This window comes from Microtus pennsylvanicus, chromosome 19 (genome assembly GCF_037038515.1).
Source record: "Microtus pennsylvanicus isolate mMicPen1 chromosome 19, mMicPen1.hap1, whole genome shotgun sequence".
NCBI classification, from domain to species: domain Eukaryota; kingdom Metazoa; phylum Chordata; class Mammalia; order Rodentia; family Cricetidae; genus Microtus; species Microtus pennsylvanicus.
In genome coordinates this window covers 27,987,601-28,013,546 of record NC_134597.1, presented here as the reverse complement: position 1 = coordinate 28,013,546, position 25,946 = coordinate 27,987,601, and the positions used below count along the sequence as shown (strand labels likewise).

At 43.2% G+C, this 25,946-nt stretch overlaps 1 protein-coding gene across 1 annotated transcript; it reads right to left on the bottom strand.

Moving 5' to 3' along the window:
• Positions 1-457: 457 nt before the first annotated feature.
• On the bottom strand, positions 458-12,074 carry LOC142838448 (aldo-keto reductase family 1 member B7). The gene is made up of 10 exons (XM_075953926.1): positions 11,928-12,074; positions 9,112-9,279; positions 7,972-8,088; positions 6,805-6,882; positions 4,723-4,845; positions 4,352-4,458; positions 3,871-3,952; positions 3,335-3,418; positions 2,539-2,621; positions 458-642 (listed from the first exon to the last, which is right to left on the bottom strand). The coding sequence occupies exons 1-10, from the start codon at positions 11,991-11,993 to the stop codon at positions 600-602; spliced, it is 951 nt and encodes a 316-aa protein (XP_075810041.1). The 5' UTR covers positions 11,994-12,074; the 3' UTR covers positions 458-599.
• Positions 12,075-25,946: the final 13,872 nt, after the last annotated feature.

Sequence of the window (25,946 nt, the reverse complement as noted above, 5' to 3'; positions counted from 1 at the left end):
AAGCCAATTAAGCCCTTTCCTCTACAAGTTGCTTTCGGTCCTGGTGGTTATCACAGCAACAGACAGCACACTACTGTTGACCAAGTTCCCACAGTCAAATCCCAAAGAAACACACAGAGGTCTACATTAATTATAAAACTGATTGGCCTAGTAGCTCAGACTTCTTATTAACTCTTATAACTTATTAGCCCACTATTCTTGTCTGTGCTAGCCACATGGCTCGGTACCTTACTCGGTGAGGCAGTCACATTTGGCTTCTTCTGTATCTGGGTCATGACTGCAGACTGAGCTTTCCTCTTCCCAGAATTCTCCTGTTCTCATTGCCCCTCCTCTACTTCCTGCCTGGTTGCCCAGCTTATACTTCTTGCCTGGCTACTGGCCAATCAGCGTTTTATTAAAAATAATACAAGTGACAGGATAAAAAAAAAGACCATTGTCCCACAGCACACTACAAGACTTACTACTATTTACTTTTTATTTTGTCTTTGTATTCTCAGTGTTACCAGAATTAGACACACTTTGGCTAAGGCAGGTATCAGGAGGGACTTTCACACCATGAAGATGGGGTTCACCAGGCAGTCTCCTCAAGTGAATCAGCGTCAGTATTCCTCGTGGAAAGGATAGTCCTCTTCGTTAATTGCGCTGCAGTAACAAACATGAAGGAGAAAATAGTCCACGGAGGCAAAAATATGATGGGAGGCATTCTTGTATGGTATATTCAGCTTTCCCGTGTTTTTCAATCTCTTCCCCAACATAACTGTGGACACAGGACATGATGGGGGTGGGGAGACACACCACATGACCCCCCCCAAAAGTACGAGAGGACTATAAAGGAAGGAGGGCCTGCAAACCATTTCATCTCGTCACCAGTATGTTGCCATAATGAGGGATCATAAGCAAGCTGGCACACAGCCGATGGCCTCAGAACTATTGTCTCAAATTCTCACATTGTTGTGAAGTAGGAAATACTATTGAAATGGACAGATAGGTTGTGACTACTAAATAAAATTAATATAAGCAAAGAGCTTAAAGTGTCTGCTCTATTTCAGCTGGTCTTCAGTGAAGGTTTGCTGTAATTAATACCGTCATCTGACTGTGTAGATAGAGTGACTTTTCGACATCGAAACTGCCCCAGGCCTCATCTGTGGTGAGTAAGTGGTAGGGATTGGATTAGGACCCAGCTAGGCTGGCTTTGGAGTCCACCAAATCCTCTAGCTCCGCACACACTCTTAGTTGCTACCCCACTGGCATAAAAAACACATCTCAAAACCTGGACTTTCCCAAAATGTTAATTCTGTACTTGAGCTGCTCAAGCAAAAGCAAAACAAAGGAATAAAAACTATATTCAACTGTTAAATCTTTTTTTGGCAAATTTAATGGATTGTGTGTTCCCATTTATCTAGATTATGATCTTCCTCATTTCCTCCCCCACACCATGCTCCTGGTCCAATGACTCTCATCTTTCCCATGGGTTATCATAGTCTCTCGATGCACAGGTCTTGGTGAATCTTTTAAGGCATGCCAGGTCATGCCAGCCTCTGCTCGAAATTCCCTCATGGCTTCTCCCTCCTTCAGACCTAAAACTCTAAGCCCTGTACATGGTCTATAGCACCTACTTGATATTAACCCAACGCTGTCTCCAACTTCCTTTTTTCTTACAATAACACCCTGTCAGTGCACTATATTCTCAATAGCATCCTAACCCAAGTGCTTTGAACCTGTTGCCTCAGGACATTTGCAGTGGTAGCTGTGACTGTCAAGAATGCTATTTCCTGATTGCCACTCATCCTTCACCCTCTTCAACTGTCATTTTATCAATGAAGCCTCCGGAGATAACCATGGATTAAAGTGTTATCACACCGGGCTCACCACTGCCTCTGCCTTCCGCCCCATGTTACTGTTCTGTAGCGTGTGTTACTCTCTGACATACATATTTGGTGTTAGCCCACTTTTCCCTTTCTAGAATATAAGACTGAGAACAGGAAGTTTGTAGTGTGATGCCCTGACGATCTAGATCATTCCTGGCCATAGCACATTGCAGTAAGTTGCTAAATGAATGTGGAAGGGAATGAGAACTTCTGACTCCCACGTAGTTGTAACAATTCCTTTCTTAAACGTCCTAGCTCTGTGTGTAAAATTAAGAAAATGGGCATCAAATAATGTCTCTCCTACTAATGATTCCCCACGACACAAATGTTAATTTTTTTAAAATATTATTTATTCATTATGTATACAATATTCTGTCTGTATGTATGCCTGAAGGCCAGAAGAGGGCACCAGCTCTCATTACAGATGGTTATGAGCCACCATGTGGTTGCTGGGAATTGAACTCAGGACCTTTGGAAGAGCAGGCAATGCTCTTAACCACTGAGCCATCTCTCCAGCCCTCAAATGTTAATTTTTTAAAAACAACCTTAAAATAGTATTTCAAGACGAATGTCATCCCACAATCCCTCATGCCTTCTGTTCCTTCCTACCACCCTTTACAACCTTAGATAAAGACCTGATTAACCTCTTATTTAACTTGATGATACTTACGCAAACACGCTGCAGGCCCTCCAGTTTCTGTTGAAGCTGAGAATGGTGGCCATCTCCTCATCACTCAGCTGGAAGTCAAAGACCTAGAAAGATCCAAAAACATCCTTAGCAAGGAAAGTGTTGATGGGATGTGAGGTTCCAGATGTTTCCCTGAATATGTCCATGGCAAACACGTTAAGAGTAAATTATTTATAGAGTTTAGTGTTCTAAGATGGGAAGAGATTTGGCTGTAGGGGTGTGAAGTATGCACAATGACTATGATTCCTGAGGCATTTTAGAAGGGGTCTTTTGGGGTTGGGGATTTAGCTCAGTGGTAGAGCGCTTGCCTAGCAAGCGCAAGGCCCTGGGTTCGGTCCTCAGCTTCAGAAAAAAAAAAAAGACAAAATAACAGAAGGGCTCTTTTTCAAATCCAGTCCCTATATCTACAAAACATAGGTGAGTAGACGAAGACAGTGTATAGTTGGCCAGGACAATGACTGGCCGATGAGCTAAGTACTCGGTAGTTTGCAGTGGTCTGCTCGGTGGTGTAAGCTGTGATCATCCATGGTGCAGGCACAGCCGTGACCAGTCCTGACAGGGCTTTGCCGATACCCACCCCAGTCCATCCGTGACCCACTGGTGATCATACAGCTCTGTGGGGGCCAGCTCTCTGGCCTAGGAGTTGATAAAGTGCTTAGAACAAGGGAAGACACACTGGCAACGAAGGGATGAGAGGAGATGCTGAAGGACAGGGACCCGCCTTCCCTCCCGATCATCTGTACCACTGAAAAACATCAGATAAACAGCCTCATCATACCTCAAAGTTCTCACGTATGCGGGAAGGTGTCACAGACTTGGGGATCACCACCACATTCCTTTGGATATGGAACCGAATCAGAACCTGTGAATCACGAAGACAAGGCACGTGTCTGGTTATCTACAAGAACTCCTGCTTGTGAGATTATCTACGTCCAACAACAATTGACATTAAGAAGGCACTTCAGTATTAGGGGCATTTGCCAGTTCCCTTGCTATGTCCCTTGATCCAGGAAACAACACTACGATCTTCCTAGTCAGGAATGAGGAAGATAGCCTATGGTCATGAAGCTAAGACCCTGTATAATCGGCACCTGAACCCAAAACCTGCGGATGTGGCAGGAAGCTGATGGACAGAGGCGGTCCTTCCTTCCTTCCTTCCTTGATACCGGCTTAATTTTCTGAACCTTCCCATGGGTTTACAATCCCATTTGTCCCTCTCCAAGAGATAAAAAAACAAAAAACAAAAAAACAATACGGGTAAATACGTGACTAGAGTGAATTGCTGCTGAGAAGGGAAAAAGCACTCTATTTTACCTGGGCCACAGTTTTCTTGTGCTTTGCAGCAATCTCCTTAATCTTGGGAATCTCCAGTACTACAGGGTCGTCTGGCTTGGCACTAGGGAAAGAGAGATGGCTGGCATGAAAAACCACTGTGGCTACGTTCCAGTGAGCAACACTCCCTGGTCTGGGTCAAGGCTGAACATTGCAGCCTTCTTCTTCTGCAAGGCAGGTGGGCTGATCTGAAAATTTTGTGTCTTTCCCCTGGGTTCATATATAGGTCCAATGCTTTAGCAATTTAAGAAAACTTCCCCAGTACTGGATGGCAAAAATGGGGTATTTCATGGGATCAGACATGCTACCATTTTAAAAACACTTTACCCTGGTAAAACCAGATGGGTTGTCAAGCACATTGCCACTGATACGTTTCTCCTTGTATCTTGGAAATTACCTACTAATATTAAATTATGGAATCCCAATTGTAAGTAATAGAAGAGCTGCCACTCTGGAGCCTTACTGAGGTCTGTCTGGCGAGCCCAGGGGACTGTAAGCTGTGATTCCAATGCCCTTGGAGTGACAGTACTGGATCAGTTTCTCCTGGGTGAGATATGGGTGGCACTCAATCTGCAAAAGAAAACATTGCCATTATTAGGGGAGTAGTCCTGCTTTCAGAGTGGTCAAAAGAACTTTCCTACACGAGAAAAGACAAACAAAGACCAAATGCAAATCATTGATAGATATGTTATGAAATGGACCCAGGGATCTTTCTCCCACCTCCCTGGGCATCCTGAACATGGACCTCAGAGATGAGATTCAATAGCTTGTATGGAAATTGCCTCCCAGTGTTGAAGTAGTCCCAAAGCGGGGCCTTCACCAAAGAGAATGTACCTGATTGGTCACTGGCTTATGTTTCAGTCCAGGCTTGCTCAGGAGCCTCTCAATCTGCAAGTGGTTGAAGTTGGAGATGCCCAGGGCTTTCACCAGCCCCTGGTCCACCAGTTCCTCCATGCCCTGTCACAGTGAGAAACACCAGTTAGATGGCTGCAGGAGGATACAGGGATGCTGGGTTGGCCTCGTCCTTGGATAAGAGGAATGGCTTCCATGTGACAAGGTCAAGTGAATCACTAAAGGGAATCTCCAGCTAGACTGTGGTGCCTGCATGGCTGGTTCCAACCCTTCTACCTGTCCCCTGCTCAGCTGTAACCAACAAGGAGAAGTGAAGGTTTTATTTGCTGTCTGCTCTAAGGCCAGAGTGACACGGGTTTACCAGGAAATAGCCCACAGTGTGAGGAAAGGAATCATCTCTATGGCCTCTGTTTTTTTTTTTTTTAATGGTATTAGGGTTGTGTCTATGGCTTCTCCTGTGCTACACAGGCAATCTCCCATTGAGCCACGTCTCTAGTTTCCACCCCCTTTCTAGTTTTCAGTTCTGAAATAGCATCTCTTTAAGTTAGACAGGTTGGCCTTGAACTTACTCTACAGTCCAGGCAGGATTTGATCTTCCTGCCTCAACCTCTAACATAGCTGTGATTGTAAGTGTGCAGTAGGAATGTCTTGCAGATATATGGGCCCTGGCAGGGCACCCAGCCTAGATTTGTGTGACCTGACATCTGTCTCATTGGTCTTTGTCCAACCCAAATAGCAGCAACCTAAGGGTTGCTTTATCTTGGGTTTCTTTATCTATAACTTAAATGCAATGAGCTTGTTCTAAAGGTACCAAAGAGGATTATCCAGCTGATACACGCAGCCATACATTGGACATGAATTTGTAATCATTCTTTCTAATTTCCTGGTTTTAGTCTATTTCCAGAATGTAAACCTATACAATGTATGTGCTTTGTGCTTTGAATTTTGACAATTCTAATAGCATAGGGATGAGGAAGATAAGGAAGAAATCATCTGATCCCAGGGAAGACATTAGGAAGAGAGTTTAAATTGTGCCTGAAAACAAAATACAACATATAGAAAGGTGGTAAAATCATGAACAGGTTGGGGGGAAGGAGGAGCAAGGGCTTAGAGGCAAGTAGGGACAAGTAGGGTGTGTTCAGCTTACACGTGGTGTCTCATCTTTGGCTACAACTTAGAACACTCTGAAAGCACTAACAGAAATGGATGTCTAGGTTCCACACCCTGGCTTCTGAGGAATTCTCTAGAATGCAACATGGGCATCAGGATGTTCTTAACTCCTCTGGAGATTTAGTATACAAAGCTGAAAACCACAGCAGGGATGAGGGTGGATTTTACTAGGTAGAGTAGCTGAGCATTGATGAGACAAGAAAGTCCAGTGGGGGGCTGGAGAGATGGGTCAGAGGTTAAGAGCACTGTCTGCTCTTCCAGAGGTCCTGAGTTCAATTCCCAGCACCCACATAGTGGCTCACAACAATCTACAATGAGAACTGGTGCCCTCTTCTGGTATGCAGACATACATGCAGGCAGAACATTGTATAAATAAATCTTTAAAAAAAGGGGGGGGAGTCTAGTGGGCAGTGAGATACTGTAAATGTTGTGCGGCCTGGGGCGGGTTTGGGTAGGTTGTATGATCCATCTTGCCCTCCTTACACTCATTTTTCTTTCCTTCTTTTGAATTCTGTTCCCTGCGGTTTGTTGTGGGTCCACAGAATTGTCACATTATTGACATACTCAGGGATTCTAGGAGAGCCTGGGCTACAGCAAGATATTTTCTGCTCCTTAAGGTGTTTCATGGGACCAGGGAAATGTCTCAGTGGGTAAAGGTCCTTTGTGCCAAGTTTGACAATCTCACTTTATCCCTGGAAGCTGCCTGGTAGAAGGAATTAATCTCCTTCCGTCCTCTGACCTTCACAGGTACCTCCATATACACCACATTAAAGGAGAGAGGGAGAAGAACAGTCCTGAAGATATATACAGAGCATTTCATACCAGGGCGGAGCCTCAAGGGGGCCTGACACAAGGCTTTAACTCTGAGCACCCTTGGAACAAGTTGGAACCTACCTCCCAGGCATCCAAGAATGTGGATTTACTCATGAGAAGTTTGCCATTTTTATCTGTGGGGAAAATCTCATTCCCAGCCTGTAAATAAATAAAAAAAAATCTCACTGGAATCTGGTCCTATGGGGAGATATCTCAGGACAGTGCTGTGAACAGTGCCCATACCTGCACGGACATGGGTCAAACTCTGGAGCGCTCACATAAAAACAGCTGTTCTCAAACACATTTCTGCATCAGTCTGCCACAGGGTGTGAGCCCTCTGTTTCTGGCAATACCAAATGGCTCCAGATCCATCAGTATATCAATGAAGCCACCATTACCATCCTGGAAATTAACCAATATAAACTTGGAGGAATTTTAATGTCAAGGTAACTAGACAAAGGTTCTACCAAAAGAGGATGGTTATCTGGGGAAGAAGGAGCCAGCTTCTGATTTTGCCACCTTCAGAAGGCTTAAATGTTGGCACTGTGACCATCGCTGTTCATGAGGGCAACAGAATGAGAACTCCCATCCCTCCAGTTCCTGGGAGTAGAGCCCCAGACACTACAGAGCAGCTCTTCCGGCTGGACTGGCTAACTGCCAATATCACCATATTTGGAAGTCACTCCCTGGCATACTTTGATTTATAGGGACTTATGCAAGATCATCCCAAGACATCCTACCCAGGGCTCTTGTGGATTGGGTTCGACAGGAAAGTGACTGGCCAGTGGCAGCTTATCTGAGCTGGCAGAAATGACTGTTTCTTCACGGTTGCATCAAACCAAGCTTGAGGCTCCACAGATACTACCTGTTGCCTCAACTTCCACTCCATCCAGGCTCTTTTATTTACTCTGTGTGTGATCTTCTGGGGACTAGAGAGATGGCTCAGCAGATAAGAGCACTATTGCTCTTGCAGGCAACCTGGGTTTGGTTCCCAGCACCCATGTGTTTATTCACAACCATGTGTGACTCCAGGTCCCAGGGATCCCATGCGTCCTTCTGATATTCAGAGACACCAAGCACGGACATGGTGCACATACAGACATGTAACTAAAACACCCATATGCAGATAATCTAAGAAAAATTAAAAGATGTCTCCTGCTTCATTCCTCTCCAGTGCCACAACTTGTCATGGTCTCCATTTTGTGCTATCTCCCAGAAAGTAGAGACAATGCAAAGAGAAGCTCGAACCTGGAATCCCTGTGGCCAGTGAACTAGATACAGGTCCAGGTAGTCCAGTTTCAGATCCGAGAGGGTTTTCTGAAAGCATTTCTTCACCAGGCTTTTCTCAAAGAAGGTGGGCCACAGCTGCAAATGTGAGATAGAGGCGTTAGGACTGGGGAGAGGAAGGCCCATGCCACAGCCCCCCTACCGGCTTTGAGATTTATAAACCCTAGCCAGGCCATTCATTGATAATAAAAACAGTTAAGAAATGCAGCCCAGTAGTGAATGGAAACAAAGAAAAAGGAGAGGAAAGGACATTTAGGCTCCCAGGTATGGTGGAGGAGGAAGTTTACTGTGGATAAAAGGGAGAGCATGTCCAGAGGCAGAAACGTCTGGGAGAGTCCAGAATGGACGTGACCGGACTGAGGTGGGCTATGGGATGGGGAGAGGTAAGAGGGCAGAAGTGAGGGGCAAAGTACAAAAGGGGCAGGTAACCAAAGTGTCTGGATTCTGTAGGGAAGACCTTTGGGGGAAGAGCAGCCCAGCCCCTGGGCTGGAGAGTTCAGGTTAGACGGTAGGGTATGACAGACATACCCTGTAACAGCCAAGGACTGTGAGTTGCTAGGAGAATCTAGTCACCAGGTCGACTTTTATATATTAATATCAAACACCTCAGCTGTTTATCCGGGGTTTGACACTTAACAAGTTTACATCAGCTCTCATCAGGTCAAGGTCATTTCCTAAGTGTTCTGTGCACTTGGTTTTCGATTTGTTTCTTTGGTCATTTAACAGAGTTGGTCGCTGACTAAAATTTTATATTCCTATGTTATTCCTTCCTTGGCTCTGGTTTCTCTGTGGGCAGGAGTCAGTGGTGGTACTTAAAGCTCAAGCATTAGGGTGCAATTAGGAACAGCTGGCCCTTTTAGCACTTCCTTATTCTCGGGTCAATCAGGCCCGTGATTGATGACAATGAGTATATATAGGTGTGGCCACTCGAACCTTTGGAGATTTTTGTGTGTGGAAATCTGTCTAGATATATAATGAAGACAGGAGAAAAGGGCTGGTAGACAGGCAGGCACATAGTGATAACTGATAAGCTCTTGAAGCCAGTCATACCCAGATACTTCCACCTGCCTGAAGTCCCCTCCACCAAGTGGGCCACTCTACCTTGCTGACAATGAAGAGATCCTCCCGCTTCACGGCCTTCTCCTTGATCTTCTCTTGGATGGCTTCCCCCACTTCATTCTCATTCTGATAGGCATAGGCGCAGTCAATGTGGCGGTACCCAGCATCAATGGCGGCCTTCACAGCATCCTTGACTTTGCCCGGTGGAGACTGAAAGACAACAGAAAAGACAGCTAGACAAACCCAAGGCCCCCTCTTAAAGGTTCCACATAGACCATATTCTCAAAATCATGGTGTTGCTGAAGCCTTACTTCCAAGTAGACAAGAGAGAGGAAAGCATACATTGAGCAAGTTTTCTAAGAAAAAGTGAATTAATATTTTTTTCTTTCATTCAAATTTTAGGTTGACAAAGTGATGGAGTTTATTATGGCATCTTAAAATGCATGTCACTGTAGTGATCATCAAACCATGTCCTCTTCTAGTCAGTAACCAGTTGTCCTCTGATCCAGGTTGATCTGAAATACCTCCAGGTTCCAAAGAGTGTCAGACAGTTCCCATTGCATCTTGCTGAAGGCCACTCTGAAAACTCGATTCTGAGACAACCCAGAGGAATTTTCAGACTCTGGGAAGAAGGCTCTCAAAACGGTAATGACAAGCTAATCTACTCTGCTCTGGTGCCCTATGAGCCTGAGGGATTCCTCAGTTTCTCTAAACCTTGACAAGGAACTATAGCAACAGTAATGGATCCTGCTTCATGAGGCCTTTGTGTTCCTTGCTTGCCACAGGATTGTGAAGGTTTTAGCACATCCCCTGGCACTTAGAAGGCTGGTGGATGCAACCAGTATGTAATCACTGTTTCAGAACAGGAATGAATAAGAAACTGTAACAACCGATTGTTCTCCCACCTATAAGCAAAAGAAAACAAAAGAAGAGAAAAGAATGTTTGAACTATCACCTTCTGATCTAACCTAGCCGAGCCAGACATTGGTGGTGGGAAATGATACTCTGCACTCATCTCCCTGCAGAGCATAGAGCTGCTCGCCTCCAATCCCACTCTGGGAGGCTCAAGGCAGGAGGGTCATGACTTTGAGGCCAGCCCCTGGCACATTACCACCTCATTCAAGAGAAAACAAAATCCTGCCAGATGTGGAGGCCTGCATCTGCAATCTTAGCATTTGGGAGGAAAGGGGGTAGGAGAATAAGGAATTCAAAGCCAGTCTCAGCCATATAAGCAATTATAAGCCAATCTGGGCTACATGAGACTCTCTCAAACAACAAAATTCTAAAAATGCTTTTTTAAGTATCAAACCATGATAAAGCGTTGCACATAAAGCAGAGATGAACAGCTGTACCATTATGGGGACAAGGAATTGCCAGAAATTTAGAAGCACTGGGGCCCAGGCTCAAAGCCCCACCCTTCTGCATGTCCACTGATAAGCACAGTGTCTAAAGCAGCACCATCATGTAGGCAGAAGTTTCTGTCCACCAGCTGCTCCCAAATAACCACACAAAAAAATATTAATTATAAATTCTGAGCCAATAGGTTAGGCTAGTCTCCAGCCAGCTTTCACAACTTAAATTAACCCATTTCTTTTCTTCCTCCCAGCAGCCTCTCTGCTCCCAAGATCCTGTCTAGCCATCAGACAATCAGCTCTTTATTAACCACGAGAGCAGCACATCTTCACAGTGTACAGAAGGATTACTCCACAGCACTGTTCTTTAACCTCGAAAACAGCTAGCTCCTTTACGATATTTACAACTGCTTTTGAAATTCTCAGTGTTCATCGCTTCTAACTTTATCCCTGGAGATTTGTGATTTATTTGTTACCTTGATGGAATGTGAAATTCCTACTTTGGTTCAAGTCTCGCTGTTCTAGAAAGATTTCAGTGCAGCACCAACACAAAGACAGATCTGACGCTCTGTGCAAACAGGAACAAAGGGACAGAGGAGGAAGCCTGTAGAGGAGTCTCTGAGACAGGAGAGAAGGGTTCCAAAGCAGCTCATGATCCAGGGATGATGTCTACACTGTAGTCCCAGCGTTCAAGAAGCTGAGGCAGGAGGGCTGCTCCCAGTTTGCTCAAGGTCAGTGTAGGTTTAGAGTGAGACCCTATCTCAAGAAATCAAACTCCTAACTAAAAACAGCTCCTATGAACAAACTGGCTATTGTCGTGTTGTGGCTGAGGTGAAAGACAAAGAAGGCAGAGATACAAGATGGAACAATTTCAGACTTGTCTGAGGAGAGGTTGGGAAATGCGATTCACTCTGCACACTGGGATGGACCGTGGAACAACGTGGCAGGAGAGATTAACACAGGAGGGGCAGAGCCTGAGCTGACTTCAAGTGCAGGCTCTGCAGTCCTCAGGACAATCAGATTTTACTTTCCTGTCAGGAAATCACGTGGAGTCTTGGTGAAGGGCAGGTGCCAGTTCAGTAACCTGGGCTGGGGTCTAAGACCTTCCCTCTCCCCCAGGCTCCCTGGCCACTTGGATGCCTGCAAGGAGTTTAGCATCATGAACAGCAGGGGGAGCCTGGTCCTTCAGAACTCTCTCCTCTCTCAGTCACTCAGCCAGTAACAAACCAACAGAGAGCCTCTGAGTCTCAAGGAAATGCTTGCTAAGAAAATAACGACAATGAAAACTATTTTCTTCCCGAAGTATAGTTCCAACTTGCCAGGGAAACTATCCTCATTTCAGAGAAAGGCTCATCGTAGTTCTCCGTAGCCCAAAGAAGCCCCAAATGAAGGGACACTGGGCGACAGCTCTGAGCTTCCAAACCCAACACAGATTCTGTCAAATGAAAGGAAAATGCCAAGGTCCCCCCTTCAAGAGGAGCAGGAGGCCCAAGATTGCAAACTCACCTTCCAGGTGCCCAGGCCCACGATGGGCATCTTGGCCTTGGTACTGAGTTCCACGAAGGTGGCCATGGTTGCTGCAGAAACTTTCTGAGAACAAATGAATGCCTGCTTCTTCTGTAAGCAGACTGGTGCAGTCTTTATTTCCTGGATGAGGGGGCAGGCTTTTACTGCATTGGAAGGCAGCCATAGCCAAGGGGTGGGGCACTCAACAGGATGTTCATTTTGATCTGGTGTAAAACTGATTATGGTGAACAAGATTAAACTCTGCACAGTGCAAAGTCTTCCTGCTGCACGAAGGTTTATGAACCTCAAGAAAATGGGTGAAAGTCCTCCAAGATGAATCTGTAAGATTATTTGGGAAGAGACATTGCTATGGGAGAGGCTATAACTGTAGTGAATGGAGTGGGTGTTCAAGCCATCTGAGACACGGGGAAATGTCAAGGAAACTGAGACATCTTACAGCAGCTACTTTAAAACAACTGTGGTTTGCTGCAGTTACGAAAAGGAGACGTCTATTCCAGCATACACTAGCAGATGACCTCACAGAGTTCTTTTTTAAACGTGAGGTCATTGTGAGCCCCTGTGCCAGGCTTTGTTTCTGCAAATGCTAGTAATGATTTGTATTGATGCAATTCTGACAGATTGTTTAGCAAAAATTTCTGTAAGCAAAAATTGGGACATCCTGGACCTCAATACCCATCTATACCATATTCAGCATATACCCAAGGATGTTCCATCCTACCACAAGGACACTTGCTCAATTATGTTCATTGCATCTTTATTGATAACAGCCAGAAACTGGAAACAACCTAGATGTCCCTCAGCTGAAGAATGGATAAAGAAAATGTGATACATTTACACAAGGAACTATTTCTTAGCTATTCAAAAGAATGACACAAAATTTGCAGGCAAATGGATGGAACTAGAAAAAAATCATCCTAAGTGAGGTAACTCAGACCCTGAAAGACAAACATGGGATGTACTCAGTGCTAAGTGGACATTAGCTGCTAAGTACGGGATAACCATGCTAAAATCCACAGACCCAGAGAGGCTAGGTAACAGGGAGGACCCAAGGGAAGATACTTAGCTCTTCCTGGGAAGGGGAAATCAAATAGATTTTGTGGGTGTACTGGGGGTGAGTGGGTATGGGAAAAGAAGGCATCAGGCCTGTTGGGGTGGGAAGTGATGGAGAGAGAGCATACTAGGAGAGATGAGTGAAATTGGTGGACATTTGGGGGTCGATGTGGAAGCCTAGTGCAGTTGAAAATCTTAGAAATATCTGAGGGTGACTCTAGCAAAGACTCCTAGTAATGGGGGTACGGAGCCTGAACTGGCCATGTTCTCTAACCAGGCGAGGCTCCCAGCAGAGGTTCTGGAACCTCAAACCAGACACAAAACCTTTGACCTACAATCCGTCCTTCCTCCAATATGTGCTGAGGTAATGGTGGCACAGAATTTGTAGTAGTGGCCAACCTGTGACTTGTCCAACTTAAAGTCCACACCACAAGAGGGAGCCCATGCCTGACACTTCCTGTATGGCCAGACACCAGAAACTGAACAACCCAGAGACCCAGGATAGAACCAAATACAACTAGGGAAAATGTCTATGAAATGATTACTAAGGATATTCTGCTATACTCAGAGATCATTGCCCTGTCCAGTCGTCATTAGTGAGGCTTCATCCAGCAACTGATGGGAACAGAGGCAGAGATTCACAGCCAAACACTAGACTGAACCAGGGGAACCCTAAGATTCGAGGGCTGAGAGGTGGAGCGGTGAGGGGATTGCAGGAGCCAAAGGGGGTCAAAGACACCGGAGACGCATAGCCCACAGAATCAACTAAGCAAGACTCATAGGGAAATACGGAGCTTGCATGGGTCTGGGCTAGATCCTCTGCAGAGATGTAGTTGTGTAGCTGAGTGTTCTTACTGGACTCCTCACAGTGGCTATGGAGGTGTCTCTGACTCTTTTGCCTGTTCTTGGTGTCCATTTCTTGATATGAAGGCTTGTGCCTAGTTCTATTATACATTTTTATGCTGTGTTTGGCTGATATGCCTGGGAGGCCTGCTCCTTTTTTAAGTTAACAAAGGAGTAGACCTCGGGAGAGGAGAAGTAGAAAGGAGGACTGGAAAAAAATGAAAGGAGGGAAAACTGCAGTCTGGTTATAATGAATGAGAGAAGTTTTATTCTAAAAATATACATCATGTGTCCTGGGCGGGCTGGCAGCCCTGCCATGCCACGAGCCAGCAGCCAAGCAGCTGCAGGTTCCCAACAGAAGGGGAGCCTGTGTAAACAGACCCATAGACACAGAAAATAGCCATAAACATTTATTAAAGGAGAGAGAGACAGAGAGAGACAGAGAGAGAGAGACAGAGAGAGAGAGACAGAGAGAGAGAAGGAGAAGAGATAAGAGGGACAGAGGCAAAGATATGTGTGCACACCAGAAAGAGAACACAGGAAGAGAGAGAGAGTTTTCAGATGAAGCACGTGTTCAGAGGTCGCTGGAAGTGATCATGGAAAAGGGTGGGGATCAAAAGAATAACAAGAGGAATAAAAATGAACATAATAAGACAAACATTGTAAACATTTCAAACACATCATTTTACAGCCCATCAGAGGACTAGGCCAGCAGAGGTGGCACACGCCTTTAGTCCTAACACTAAGGAGGCGATTCCTTGACAGTCTCTGAGCCTTGCAAGAGGCTGGGATACAGAAGTCCTACTTGGAGATGAGCGTTCTGCATTCTTATTCTCTGCACAGTGACCAGTTTTGAGTCTCAGGGTTCAACACCATCTACTGCATGCAGAGGCGTCTCTGATGAGAACTGAGAGATGTACTAACCTGTGGGTATAATGATAAGACTTGAGGAATTGATTTCTGGCTGTTTTTCTTGCCTTCACAATTATTTCTTTCTCAATATGTCCCAAGAGCTGGTTTTCCAGAGGGACATCCATATTTATTGTAAACTTTGAATCCCCCTGTGCTATTTACTGACTTGATCACTCATTGCTGTTTTCTCAGTATTACTGCACCATTGTCTGTGTGCGCCACAGTTTGCTTGTCCACTTACCTCTGGAAAGACAAAGAAGATTTCTCCACAGTTTTGGACTTTGAATAAAGGAATTTCTCTGCTGGCTCACCATGAGTCAGCAAATCCTGCAAAGTTGAATGGCAGAAGCTGGATTCCCTTAATGTAAACAGGAACTAATCTTTGCTGATGAAGGAAGATAGAGGGCCTCTTTTGCCTGTTGTGCTTCCTATGAGAGCTGAGGTCCAGAGGAGAAGGGAACAGCAGATCTTGATTTTAAGGACTGCAAGTTTAGATTTGATATAGTGCTGGACTAATTCTGACCTGATTGAAGTCAGCATGAAGGCTGGATGAGAGGAGATGTGAGGTGGCTTAGAGTAGAGGCTGGAAATGCTTGGTAAAGAATGAAGCCTGGTGGACAGAGGCTGTTAAGCAGATGTGTTTCCTGGTCCAAGCCTGGAGTGTAAGGTAGATAGGTCTGATAGGAAAGGTTGAATGTGACATGGGAGGGTCCTGTGGTTTGGGAAATAGGGAGGAAGGTTCCTGGCCCAAGCCTAGAGCTCACTTAAAGTGAAGACAGAAGGCCAGACTAGAACTGGATGTAGGGCCCAGGCTAAATCTGGAGGGTTGTGGGAAAGACATGTATAAGGAGGTCGCAGTACTCAGCAGGCTAGACTGGGAAGGAGGCTGCAATAGTCTGGGTACTGAGTGGGGTGGCAAATGCTGCGAAAAACACATGGGCTCCCTTAGGACTGTGTGCCTTTGTCATATTTACTGTGGCCCCAAATTAATAACTGTTTTTTCGGAAAGTTAATATGAAAAGCTAAAACACCTGCTTTGGAAGGACTGAAAAGCTGTGTATAACATCCAGGAACGGAGTTTAGAAGATCTGTTGTCTGGCAAAAAAATTCTCTATGAGGTGGTTTGCTGTGTAATTGGGCAAGAGAAGACAAATTGAGAAACTTGTGAATGTATCTCCCCTCTGTAGATCAGTTCTTTTTTGTTTGCTCTCTCTTTGGTTTGTTTATTTTTAAAATACAGATCTTGCTGTGTGTTCCAATCTGGCCTGGAATGCTATGTTCTCAGATCCGGGTGCCCTTAAGCGAAACTCAACAAGACGGCTAAGTGTTCTGTCTGATTCAGTATGAGCTATAAGATTAGAAATGGTATTAAAGAAAATCCTGGCACGTCCAGATTGCGACCTATAACACGGGCTGTTCAGTGGCTCCCTTGAAATGGAAGGGGTAGATTAGAATTAATAAATAAGAGAAAGAAAGATAAAATTGTTAAGAGATAGAGGGTTCAAGTGGGTGCAGCATCTAACTGCACCTTTTCGTGCCTCACAGAGGCTTAGAGCAAGAGAACAGCTTCAATTCTGATAACTCCTGGGACAGGATTGGTGGGAGCTTCCCTTTAAGAACTCAGAAGAGAGCTGTATCATGTTCAAACTGATAAGCTCGTTAGGACTTTGCTTAGAAGGTGCTCATGGGATTGCTTCCCCATCCAACCCAGAGAGCAGTGATCAATGGTGTTCTGAGTAAGCACTGTGACCCTGGCTATAATAGCAGAAAGTTAATTTTTCTTTTGCCAAAAAAGCAAAAGGCATTCTTTCATACATGGTGGATAATACCTATGATGCCATGTACTTAGGAGGATTGAAAAGCCAAGGTCGTCGTTGTCTGCATGGGAAGTGCAAGGCCAGCCTGAGTTCCTTAGTCAAAAGAATAAAGTTCAAGGTCAAACTGGACTACAGAGAAAGTCAGCTGCAGGCCAAGCATGGCAATCTGGGTCTCAAAAATTTTAAAATCATTTTGGAAAAGTTGCAGAAAATTGGCCTTAAAGGACTTACCTAGCAAGGGCCTGGAGCATAACTGTTTCCTCCTCTGAGATTGAAACCTTCCATCTTGTAAGAAAGTTTCTTAAGAAGAAAGTTTAAAAACAAAGCAAAACAATGAAACAAACAGAACAACAACTTAAAACAGCTTCAGGAAGTCCCTGAAACTGACCCGATTCATTATACCCTTCCCAGTCAGAGTAAGGAATAGGAACAGAGCTACCAAGAAGACTCCCAGAGAAGCCAATCTACAAAGACTATGAGACCAGAACAGCTTTCAAGAAGAAGCAGAAGCCAGCAGAGCTTCCTGGAAGAGTTTTAGACCAACCGAGGCACCAGGAAAGGATGCTCTAAGCTGTTGAGCCGCCAGTAGGCTGTGCAATATGCTCCAGGTTCCCAGCTTTGTGAGCAATCTCCAGTGCTAAGGTGGGTTTTTGTGATACAGCCATCTTTGAATCATTTCTGTTCCTATAAGTAACTCCTCACCTGTTCTCTTGTAAGTAAATAAAACTCATTGTTTTGCCCAGTTGGACTTTGGTGGTATCCGTACTTTGGTCTGTTGTGAGTTCCCTAAATGGGGTTGAGTAGACATGTGTGTGTGTTATATCTCCCCAGGAGAAGTTTATCACACAAAAGTCAAGTAACTAACTTTCATCTCTAGAACTGAAAAAAGTTAGCTCTTTCTGAATCCCATCCATCAATATATTATGTCTTTAAAAAGAAAATGAGAAGAAAAGCTGTGTGAGACATTAATGATGAATCGTTCTCTAGAAGAAAAAATAGTCATGTAAATTCTTCAAACTCCAGGAAGGTTGTGCAACTTTTGTCTAGGATGAAACTAGGATTTCTTAATCTTCATTCAGAAGTTCAAAAAGCTTTAATGTTGTTATTATTATGCAAGATAAGGTTTTTCTGAGTATTCCAGAACTTACTTTGTGACCAGATCTCCAGAAGTTCAGTAATCTTGAGACTATCTTTTAAAATAATATCATTTAAATATTAAATAATTAAAATATTAAAACTCCATTTAAAGTATTAAAACTGAGTCATCAGAGTTGATCTATCTAAAATGGAATTTAAATTTCAAATATCCAAGAGTAGCTCCTTGATTGATAAAGCAAGAAACAAAAAGGAATTTATTTTTGAGACACTGTCTCTCTACAGAAGTAGCCTTGGCTGTTATAGAGTTTACTACATGGACAAGACCTGCCTCAAACTCACAGATATTCACCTGGTTCTGCTTCCTAAGTGCTTAGACTAAAGGCATGAACTACCACTATTGGAAGAGTTTTAATTTTCTAGTCATTTTCAATTTTTTCTCAGTACCACATAAAGTTTTCTATTATTATTTAACATTCTCGAAGAAATACTGACTCGGGTTGGACCTTGAAGCAGACTTTAATTTCCAGATTGTGTGTGATTACACCGTTTATGGAAGTCTACTGATAAGACGTTTTGCACCTATAGGTAGAAAACCTTAACACCCATCATAATGTATTGCTAAATGATTTACTTCAGCATTAATAATACAGCATACATTGTAATTGTTGGCGCCAGAATACAGTACAAAGTCTCTTAAGTCTACTCCTTATGCACACAGTGTGGTATGACAGTGGCAATGTTATAATTTGGAAATCCACTGTGAGTCACAAAGTAAAGACAGGTCTATCGATCTTGCTCATATTTTTCTTTAGCCTAGAAATCTGAGTCAGAAAAAGAAAAAAGAAAAAAAAACCTTGTTGGCTAGTTGGGAGTAATCAGGAATCTCTGGGTAAGATGTCAGCTCACTTTAACATCAGCCATTTCTTCTTATGGGGTCAAGGTTTGAGCTGAAATTGTTTGTTCCACATGGCATCAATCAGATTCCCTCTTAAATTTGACTTTATTTCTCTGGATTGAGATTTCAGACAAGAATGGGGTTCTTTTCCTAAGTGTTTCTTTCGTCTGCTGGACGCTGGCTTGGGTTTATTCACAGTCATGACTTAATAGCATTCCAGTGGCTCTATTCATGAGGTGTGTGGAGCGTCTCTTCTGCCACCTTCTCTTGATAAAAGAAGTTGCCGATACAGCCCAATTTTGGATTAGAAAGACATTCCACTTCTTGTGAGATTTATTGGAAATAAGCTATAGCTATTTTAAATCAACCTCAGAATGTTTAGTAAAGTCTTTTCATATATACTTCTAGCTTCATGAATATGCCAAAATACACTTGGTGTATACTTTAAGAAACTTGTCCTACTTTCTTTATTCTGATGAATACATGTGTATAATAAAATTTACTTGGTCAAAAGTGCAAACAAAGTCTAGAAAAAGTTAATGAAAAAGAATGAGCTAGGTTTAATGTTTTATAACTTTTCTTATTGCTATAACAAAATATCTGGCCAAAACAACTTCAGGAAAGGGCTTATTTTGGCTCACAGTTTGAAGGTATATAGTCCTTCATGCAGGGAAGACAGAAGGAGGAATGTGAGGTAGCTGATCACACTGCATCCAAACTCAAGGAAAAGATAGAAAGGAATGTTTGTACTCAGCTAGCTAGGGCCCCAACCTATCAAATGATGCCATCCAAAGTTGGAGTGGGTCTCCCATCCTAATTAACCTACTCTAGATAACTCCTCACAGGTGTGCCAGATGTTTACCTCTTTATTTGTCCTAGATCCTGTAATTGACAGTATTACCCATTACAGGCTGTGATTGTGTTTTATGTTAACATCACAACTTCAGGGAGTTGAGCTTGTTGCAATGAGTCTTTTCTATGATCCACCAGCTCCAAAATAATGACATGGAGACTTAAAGTCTTAGGCTTAGGCTTGTTCTAAGTAGCTCTTATAATTTAAATTAACCCATTATATTTATCTACATTCTATCACATCGCATTACCTCTCTTCCTTTTTGCACCTCCTGTTTCCCATCTGTGTCTCCAGGCTTCTCCTATGCACCTAGATTCCTCCTCCTCTTCATTTCTGTCCCAATACCTCCTGCCTAGGTATTGGCCATTCAGTTTTGTATTGCACTGTCAGGAGCCAATTTCCTCCTAAAATCATTACAGGAACCATCACCCTGGGGAGTCTGCAGAGAACCCCACACCCCTAATTGTGTTAAGAATGGTTCTATTGACAGAGCCTACCCCACACCCAAATTGGTTGTTAATGAGAGCTATCTGTTAGCGGAACCCACCCCGCATTCCAAACTATCTCGAGAACTAGGTGTGTCATCTCCTAGTTGCAACTTCCAGGCCTACTGTGACTTGACCGAAGATAACCTCCTGCCTACGTGACCAACGAGGACCATGTGACCAACGTGAACCACGCGGCAAGAGCCCAGAACCCTGTGCCCCATCCCCCCAACTCCTTACCCTATAAAAGGTTGTATCTCGTCCCTAATAAACGGAGGCTTTGACAAACTTTGCATGGCCTTCTTCCTGTCTCCTAGCCCATATCTTCCAGGTAGTGCCTCTCCGGGACCCTGGAATAACTGAACTGCCAGGCGGGCTACTAACCCTAGACTAAGTGGCCCGCCAAGGCAATCTACATTGCACCAATTACAGCAATACATCTTCATATAGTGTACAGTATTCCATGACATTTTCCCTGTTTTTCTAAATAAAATGCAAAGGTTTAACTCTAACATAGTTACTATATATAATAAGAAAAAATATCAGGTAAGAATTACATTCACAATGTCCTGTTTATTTGTATTTGGCAAATTCATAGAAAGTACTGTATTATTTATCTTAGTGAGTCCGGGGTATTATACCTAAAGCAATTTTTATAACTTATATTACCATCATAAAATATTTTTTGACCATAAACATCTTCTTAGATAAACATCTTAAGCTTTTGTGTTTCTCAACCTTGCAAACTTTACATCTCTTAAGTAAGTTTCTTTACTTAATTTGGTAACAAGGAAAACTGTAACTATCTAGTCTTCAATCCAATCAAAGATCTGTTGATTGCCTTGGCGAGCTACTTAGTCTAGGGTTAGTAGCCCGCCTGGCAGTTCAGTTATTCCAGGGTCACGGAGAGGCACTACCTGGAAGATATGGGCTAGGAGACAGGAAGAAGGCCATGCAAAGTTTGTCAAAGCCTCCGTTTATTAGAGATGGGGTATAGCTTTATATAGAGTAAAGAGTTGGGGGATGGGCACAGGGTTCTGGGCTCTTGCCGTGTGGTTCACGTTGGTCACATGGTTCTCGTTGATCACGTAGCCAGGTTACCTTCGGTCAGGTCACTGTAGGCCAAGAAGTCGCAACTAGGAGATGACACACCTAGTTCTCGAGATAGTTTGGAATGCGGGGTGGGTTCCGCTAACAGATAGCTCTCATTAACAGCCAATTTGGGTGTGGGGTAGGCTCTGTCAATAGAACCATTCTTAATACAATTAGGGGTGTGGGGTTCTCTGCAGACTCCCCAGGGTGATGGTTCCTGTAATGATTTTAGGAGGAAATTGGCTCCTGACAAAGATCCCAGAAGGAAATAATATTATCTGAGTAAACAGGAAGTGCAGAACAAACAACGTCCAAAACTGTAGAAATATCAGAGACAGCTCACTGCCTGGAGAGTTGCTCAAGGTTCCTCTGCAATGTTATGGCATTCATATTTGGCCTAAAGGCCTAGAATTTCTGACTCCTTTGTGAAGCAGAAATTTTGAAGACCCTTTTCTTGGCAAAGTTTGGCAGTTGCCTTCTTTTGTGTTCTGATTATCCAATTTGTATAGCATACTGTCAGCAATTGAGGCAAGAACAGTATTTAGTCCAATTGGCTAGCTTTGCCACATTGAAAACAAACTCCATATGGAGGTTCTTTGATGCCCATCATCTTTTTTTTTTTAAGTAAAATGGTCCTGCCAAGAGCAGATGTGTCTCATTGTCATGAAAAACGTTTTACCTTTTATTATTAAAAATTTTAAATGCCATATTCTATAGGTCTCTGAAGTGTTTAAAGACCATCTCTCTATTTAAACTATATTTGTGTTTGACCTTGAAAACATATATAACTTGACTATAAATTTGACTGTTGCAGATGACTAACTACTAATCTGTCTTTATTATACTAAAAATAGGTTTCAAGGGCTAAAACCTTACATTTTTGAATGAGCCGCATAGGTTCAATACCTTAAACAAGAGTAGAAGCATATATATATATATGTATATATATATACATATATGTGTGTATACATATACAAAAATAACTTCAAATATGTACCAATATATAAACATTCATACCAAGGTAAAAAAATTGAGTTAGTGATTATTCAAAAGCAGTCTCAACAATCTACCCTTTTATCCCATCATTTGTCTACTATATCCTTTCTCCAGTCTCCTTTATTTAGCTGCTTTCCTGACCATGACCAATAACAACTTGAAACCAACTCCTCTAAACAATAACAAACATCCATAATCCACCAAATGTCCAAAAACCACCCACCCTACCTCTCGGGAATGCAGGAAGCATGTTCTCTAGACTGCTTTATGTTGTCTGGGGGTGATGGCATCTTTAGGGGACCCTGAAAATTTGAAATAATCGTCAAGTCCTAGGAGAGCTAGTTGTATGCATTATTTTTTGTTTAGTCTCTGTGTGATAGGAAAATGTAGCTTTTATCTGAAGTCTTGGCTAGATAGTCTGTGAGGCTGGACCATCTCAGGTTACAGCTTTTGAGTTATTCTGGATGCAGAATTATAAGGAAACTGCAACAGAAGCATTCAGTGAGACTGGATCACCTGGGCTACTTGTCTTCTTTGGTATCTGATTCTTTTTTTCTGAAAACACCATAAAGTCTTAAAGGTAATATGCATATGTTCATTAACACAAGTATGGAAATATACAGTGTGTACAAGGCAACTAAAGATGATTTTCTGTTACTGTTTGAACAGGTAAATGATGTAGGTGGGTCATCTGTCTATCTGTTGCTTTCATTGGTTAATTAATAAAGAAACTGCTTGGCCTTTGATAGGCCAGCCCTTAGGTGGGTGGAGTAGACAGAACAGAATTCTGGGAGAAAGAAAGCCGAGTCAGGCACACCCTATAGCTCTCCTCTCCAAGATGGATGCAGGTTAAGATCCTTCCTGGTAAGCTACCACCTCGTGGTGCTACACTCATTAATAGAAATGGGTTAATCAAGATGTGAGAGTTAGCCAGTAATAGGCTAGAGCTAATGGGCCAAGCAGTGTTTAAAAGAATACAATTTCCATGTTATTATTTCCGGGGCTAAGCTAGCCGTGCGGGAGCTGGGCAGGAACGCTGCCTGCCACTCCACACTACAGGTAAAAAGCACCCATCAACTCTGAAGATCCTTTTGGACTATATAACCAAACTATAAATCTATATCTGTGTCGTATGAAAGGATGGCATAAGTCATAAGAACTCTGTAGCAAACAAGATTTATTATTTCTTCTCCAGTCTCAGAGTTGTCCCTATAGTAGAAGGGTCAGCATATATGTTACCTGTCCTATAGTTTTTCTTTCTTTTTTTTTAATGCATGTCTGTAGTCAAAATTCAGGAGGTCTCCCCTATCAAATCTAATCTATGTTAATTTTGAGGAAAACCATAACTTTTTGTTTTCTGTGGAAACAAAGGCATAACTTCTCCCCCAACACAACACATTTCCCAACTTCAATTCTGAAACCAATACATCTCTAAGATGAATAGGCTGGTTTAATTCAGCAGTCCCTTTCATAAACCAGTGTCTCTTAGCAGCTGCCATTCACTCATCATCTTTCACAAAATTCAAAGTCAGCAAAGCACCATACAGTATCCAGATACCCTGGGTATTTCCCATCTGTATATGGCTTATTTCTTTTATATTACTTTGCTCTCTCATTAGACTTACATTATTTTGCTCTCTCTTTAAAGACTTATTTTTAATCTATGTTTCCTGTGACTGTCTGTACCCAGTTTTTACTGTATCTTTTTAAATATTTTCTCAGTCTGAACTGCTTTACTGCACAACTGCAACCTTCCCTGACCACGTGATCCAAGCCTTAAACCCACTGCATGGCTCAGCACATGGCGCTGGCTGGCTGGAGGCCACAGGCAATAGCTGGGAGCCATGCCTCTGTTTGCTGCCCCCTGCCAGAGAGACTACAGACTAGGAAGCAGTGTCTGGCTCCCTGTCTGTGTGTTTGGAACATCTCTTTTTAAGCTTTCTCGGGTCCTACGTGGAAATATGTACCCCCTTATTGGATGCTATATGTAACAAGTCCTACTCTGTTCCACCAACCCACTGTCAAATAATGACACAGAGACTTCTTATTAATTACGAAATCTCAGCCTATACCTTAGGCTTGTTCCTAACTAGTTCTTAAAGCTTAAATTAACCCATTTTTATTCATCTATATCTTTACCATGTGGATTTATCTCTCTTTCATCTTACACCTTCTGTTTCCTCTCCATGTCTCCTGGCTTCTCCGGTATGCCAAGATTCCTCTTCCTCTCCTCTCTATACCTGGAAGTTCCGCCTATCTCTCTTGCCTAACTACTGGCTGTTTAGCTTTTTTTTTTCTTCTTTTGGCTCCTTGGCTTTTTAACACATCTTCATACGGTTGACAAATATTTGCCTAGCAAACCCACTCCTCTGCTTTGTAATGCTGCCATAGACTGTTTTCACAGATTTTTCTCATTTAGCTCTCTGGTCTCAGCAGGAGTGACAAAGAGACATGGAAGGTGTCTGTGCACTCTGGGTACTGGTGTAGCTAGCTGGAAGCCATGTGGGCCCTTCCTTCGTTCTCCTTCCCAAGACCAGGCTTCCCAGCCGCATTCTGGCCTCTAAGGTAGTCATTTCCCAAGGCTTCTGCTCAGCCTTTCCTTCCTTTCCTCTCTGCTGACCTGGAGGACCATCTCCCTTCTTTACATTTCCTGTAACAGGTTCTAATGTTCTCAAATCAGCAGTGATTCTCCTGGAGCTGCTGGGAACAAATGTCATCCATATGAGAATCCACACTTGAAAGAGTAGGCATTCCCTGCAATCAGGCTCCAACGGTGATTGGGTGAATGCTATTGTTGTGTGTTAGACATTTTGCATTGGTGGTATGACATGGCTTCCCTCATTCGCTTGGATGTAAGGTAGTGACGGAATTTTAAATACATAGCTTGTGAGAATAGTTTGGCTGTGAAGAAGCAGAGAAAGGAGATGGCATCAATATTATCTATACTGTGGTGCCCAAGGTTCACATTCTCCAGAGGTGAAATAATGTGACATCTCGCGTTGGTTTCCCTCTCTGGAGGACTGCCTCTGGCTCATATTGATTCTCATGGTATCCCTCCCTTGGCATTGTGCTAACTCTGTCTTGTTTGATTTTTGTCCCCATGAATTACATTGTTTTTCTCTTCCATTTATCTCTGGACAGGTGAATGAACCCCTTAAGGTTTGGCTGACCTCAGATACTGTGTTACTTTCTGTTGTGTAATAAGTACTTATCAGAAAGCAAGTTAAAAAAAGAATGTAGGTTTTTTTTCTGGCTTCCGGTTAGTAAGGGCATGGTCCATTGTGATGGGGAGGGCACACTGTAGGAATAGAAATCTAATTCTCATATCAGAACAGATCAGGAAACAGGAAGGAATAAGAAATGGATCCTGGAACTCATCTAGGTGTTTCTTTTTCTCTTCCATCCAGCCACCTTTTAGGAATGTGCCCCCAACACTGGGATAGGTCTCCCTCTGTCAGTTACTGCTCTCAGGAGAGACCTCCATGAAGGCTCCCAGACGTGTGCCTCAGTAATGGCCTGGATATTTTCTTATCCTAATTATGTTGATGATAAAAAAGGACCATAACAGATAAGGATATAACCACTGAACCCAGGCATATCTAAAAGAGAAAAAGGTCAGAATGGTCCCCCAGGAGAAGCTGAAGCAGTATGCAATGAAGTACTAGGAGCTCTTTGAATGAGCCAGGTATGCAGCTCTCAGGGTCCTGGAAGATGCTATTCACACTGATTGGTTGAATTTTAACTGTGTCCACTAATTGGAGACAGTTATCAAGAAACCAAATGGGTAGAGCATAGACATAAAGCAGCTTGATGTGGTATTTGTGTGGTTTCCTGCTTGGCTGAAGGCTAGGAGAGCCTGTTCCGTGCTGTCGCTGGGCACAGAATTGAAATGCACAGGAAGAAAGAAGTGGCAAGCACATAAATAAAAGTTTCCTAAACATAGACTTTTCCAAGGAC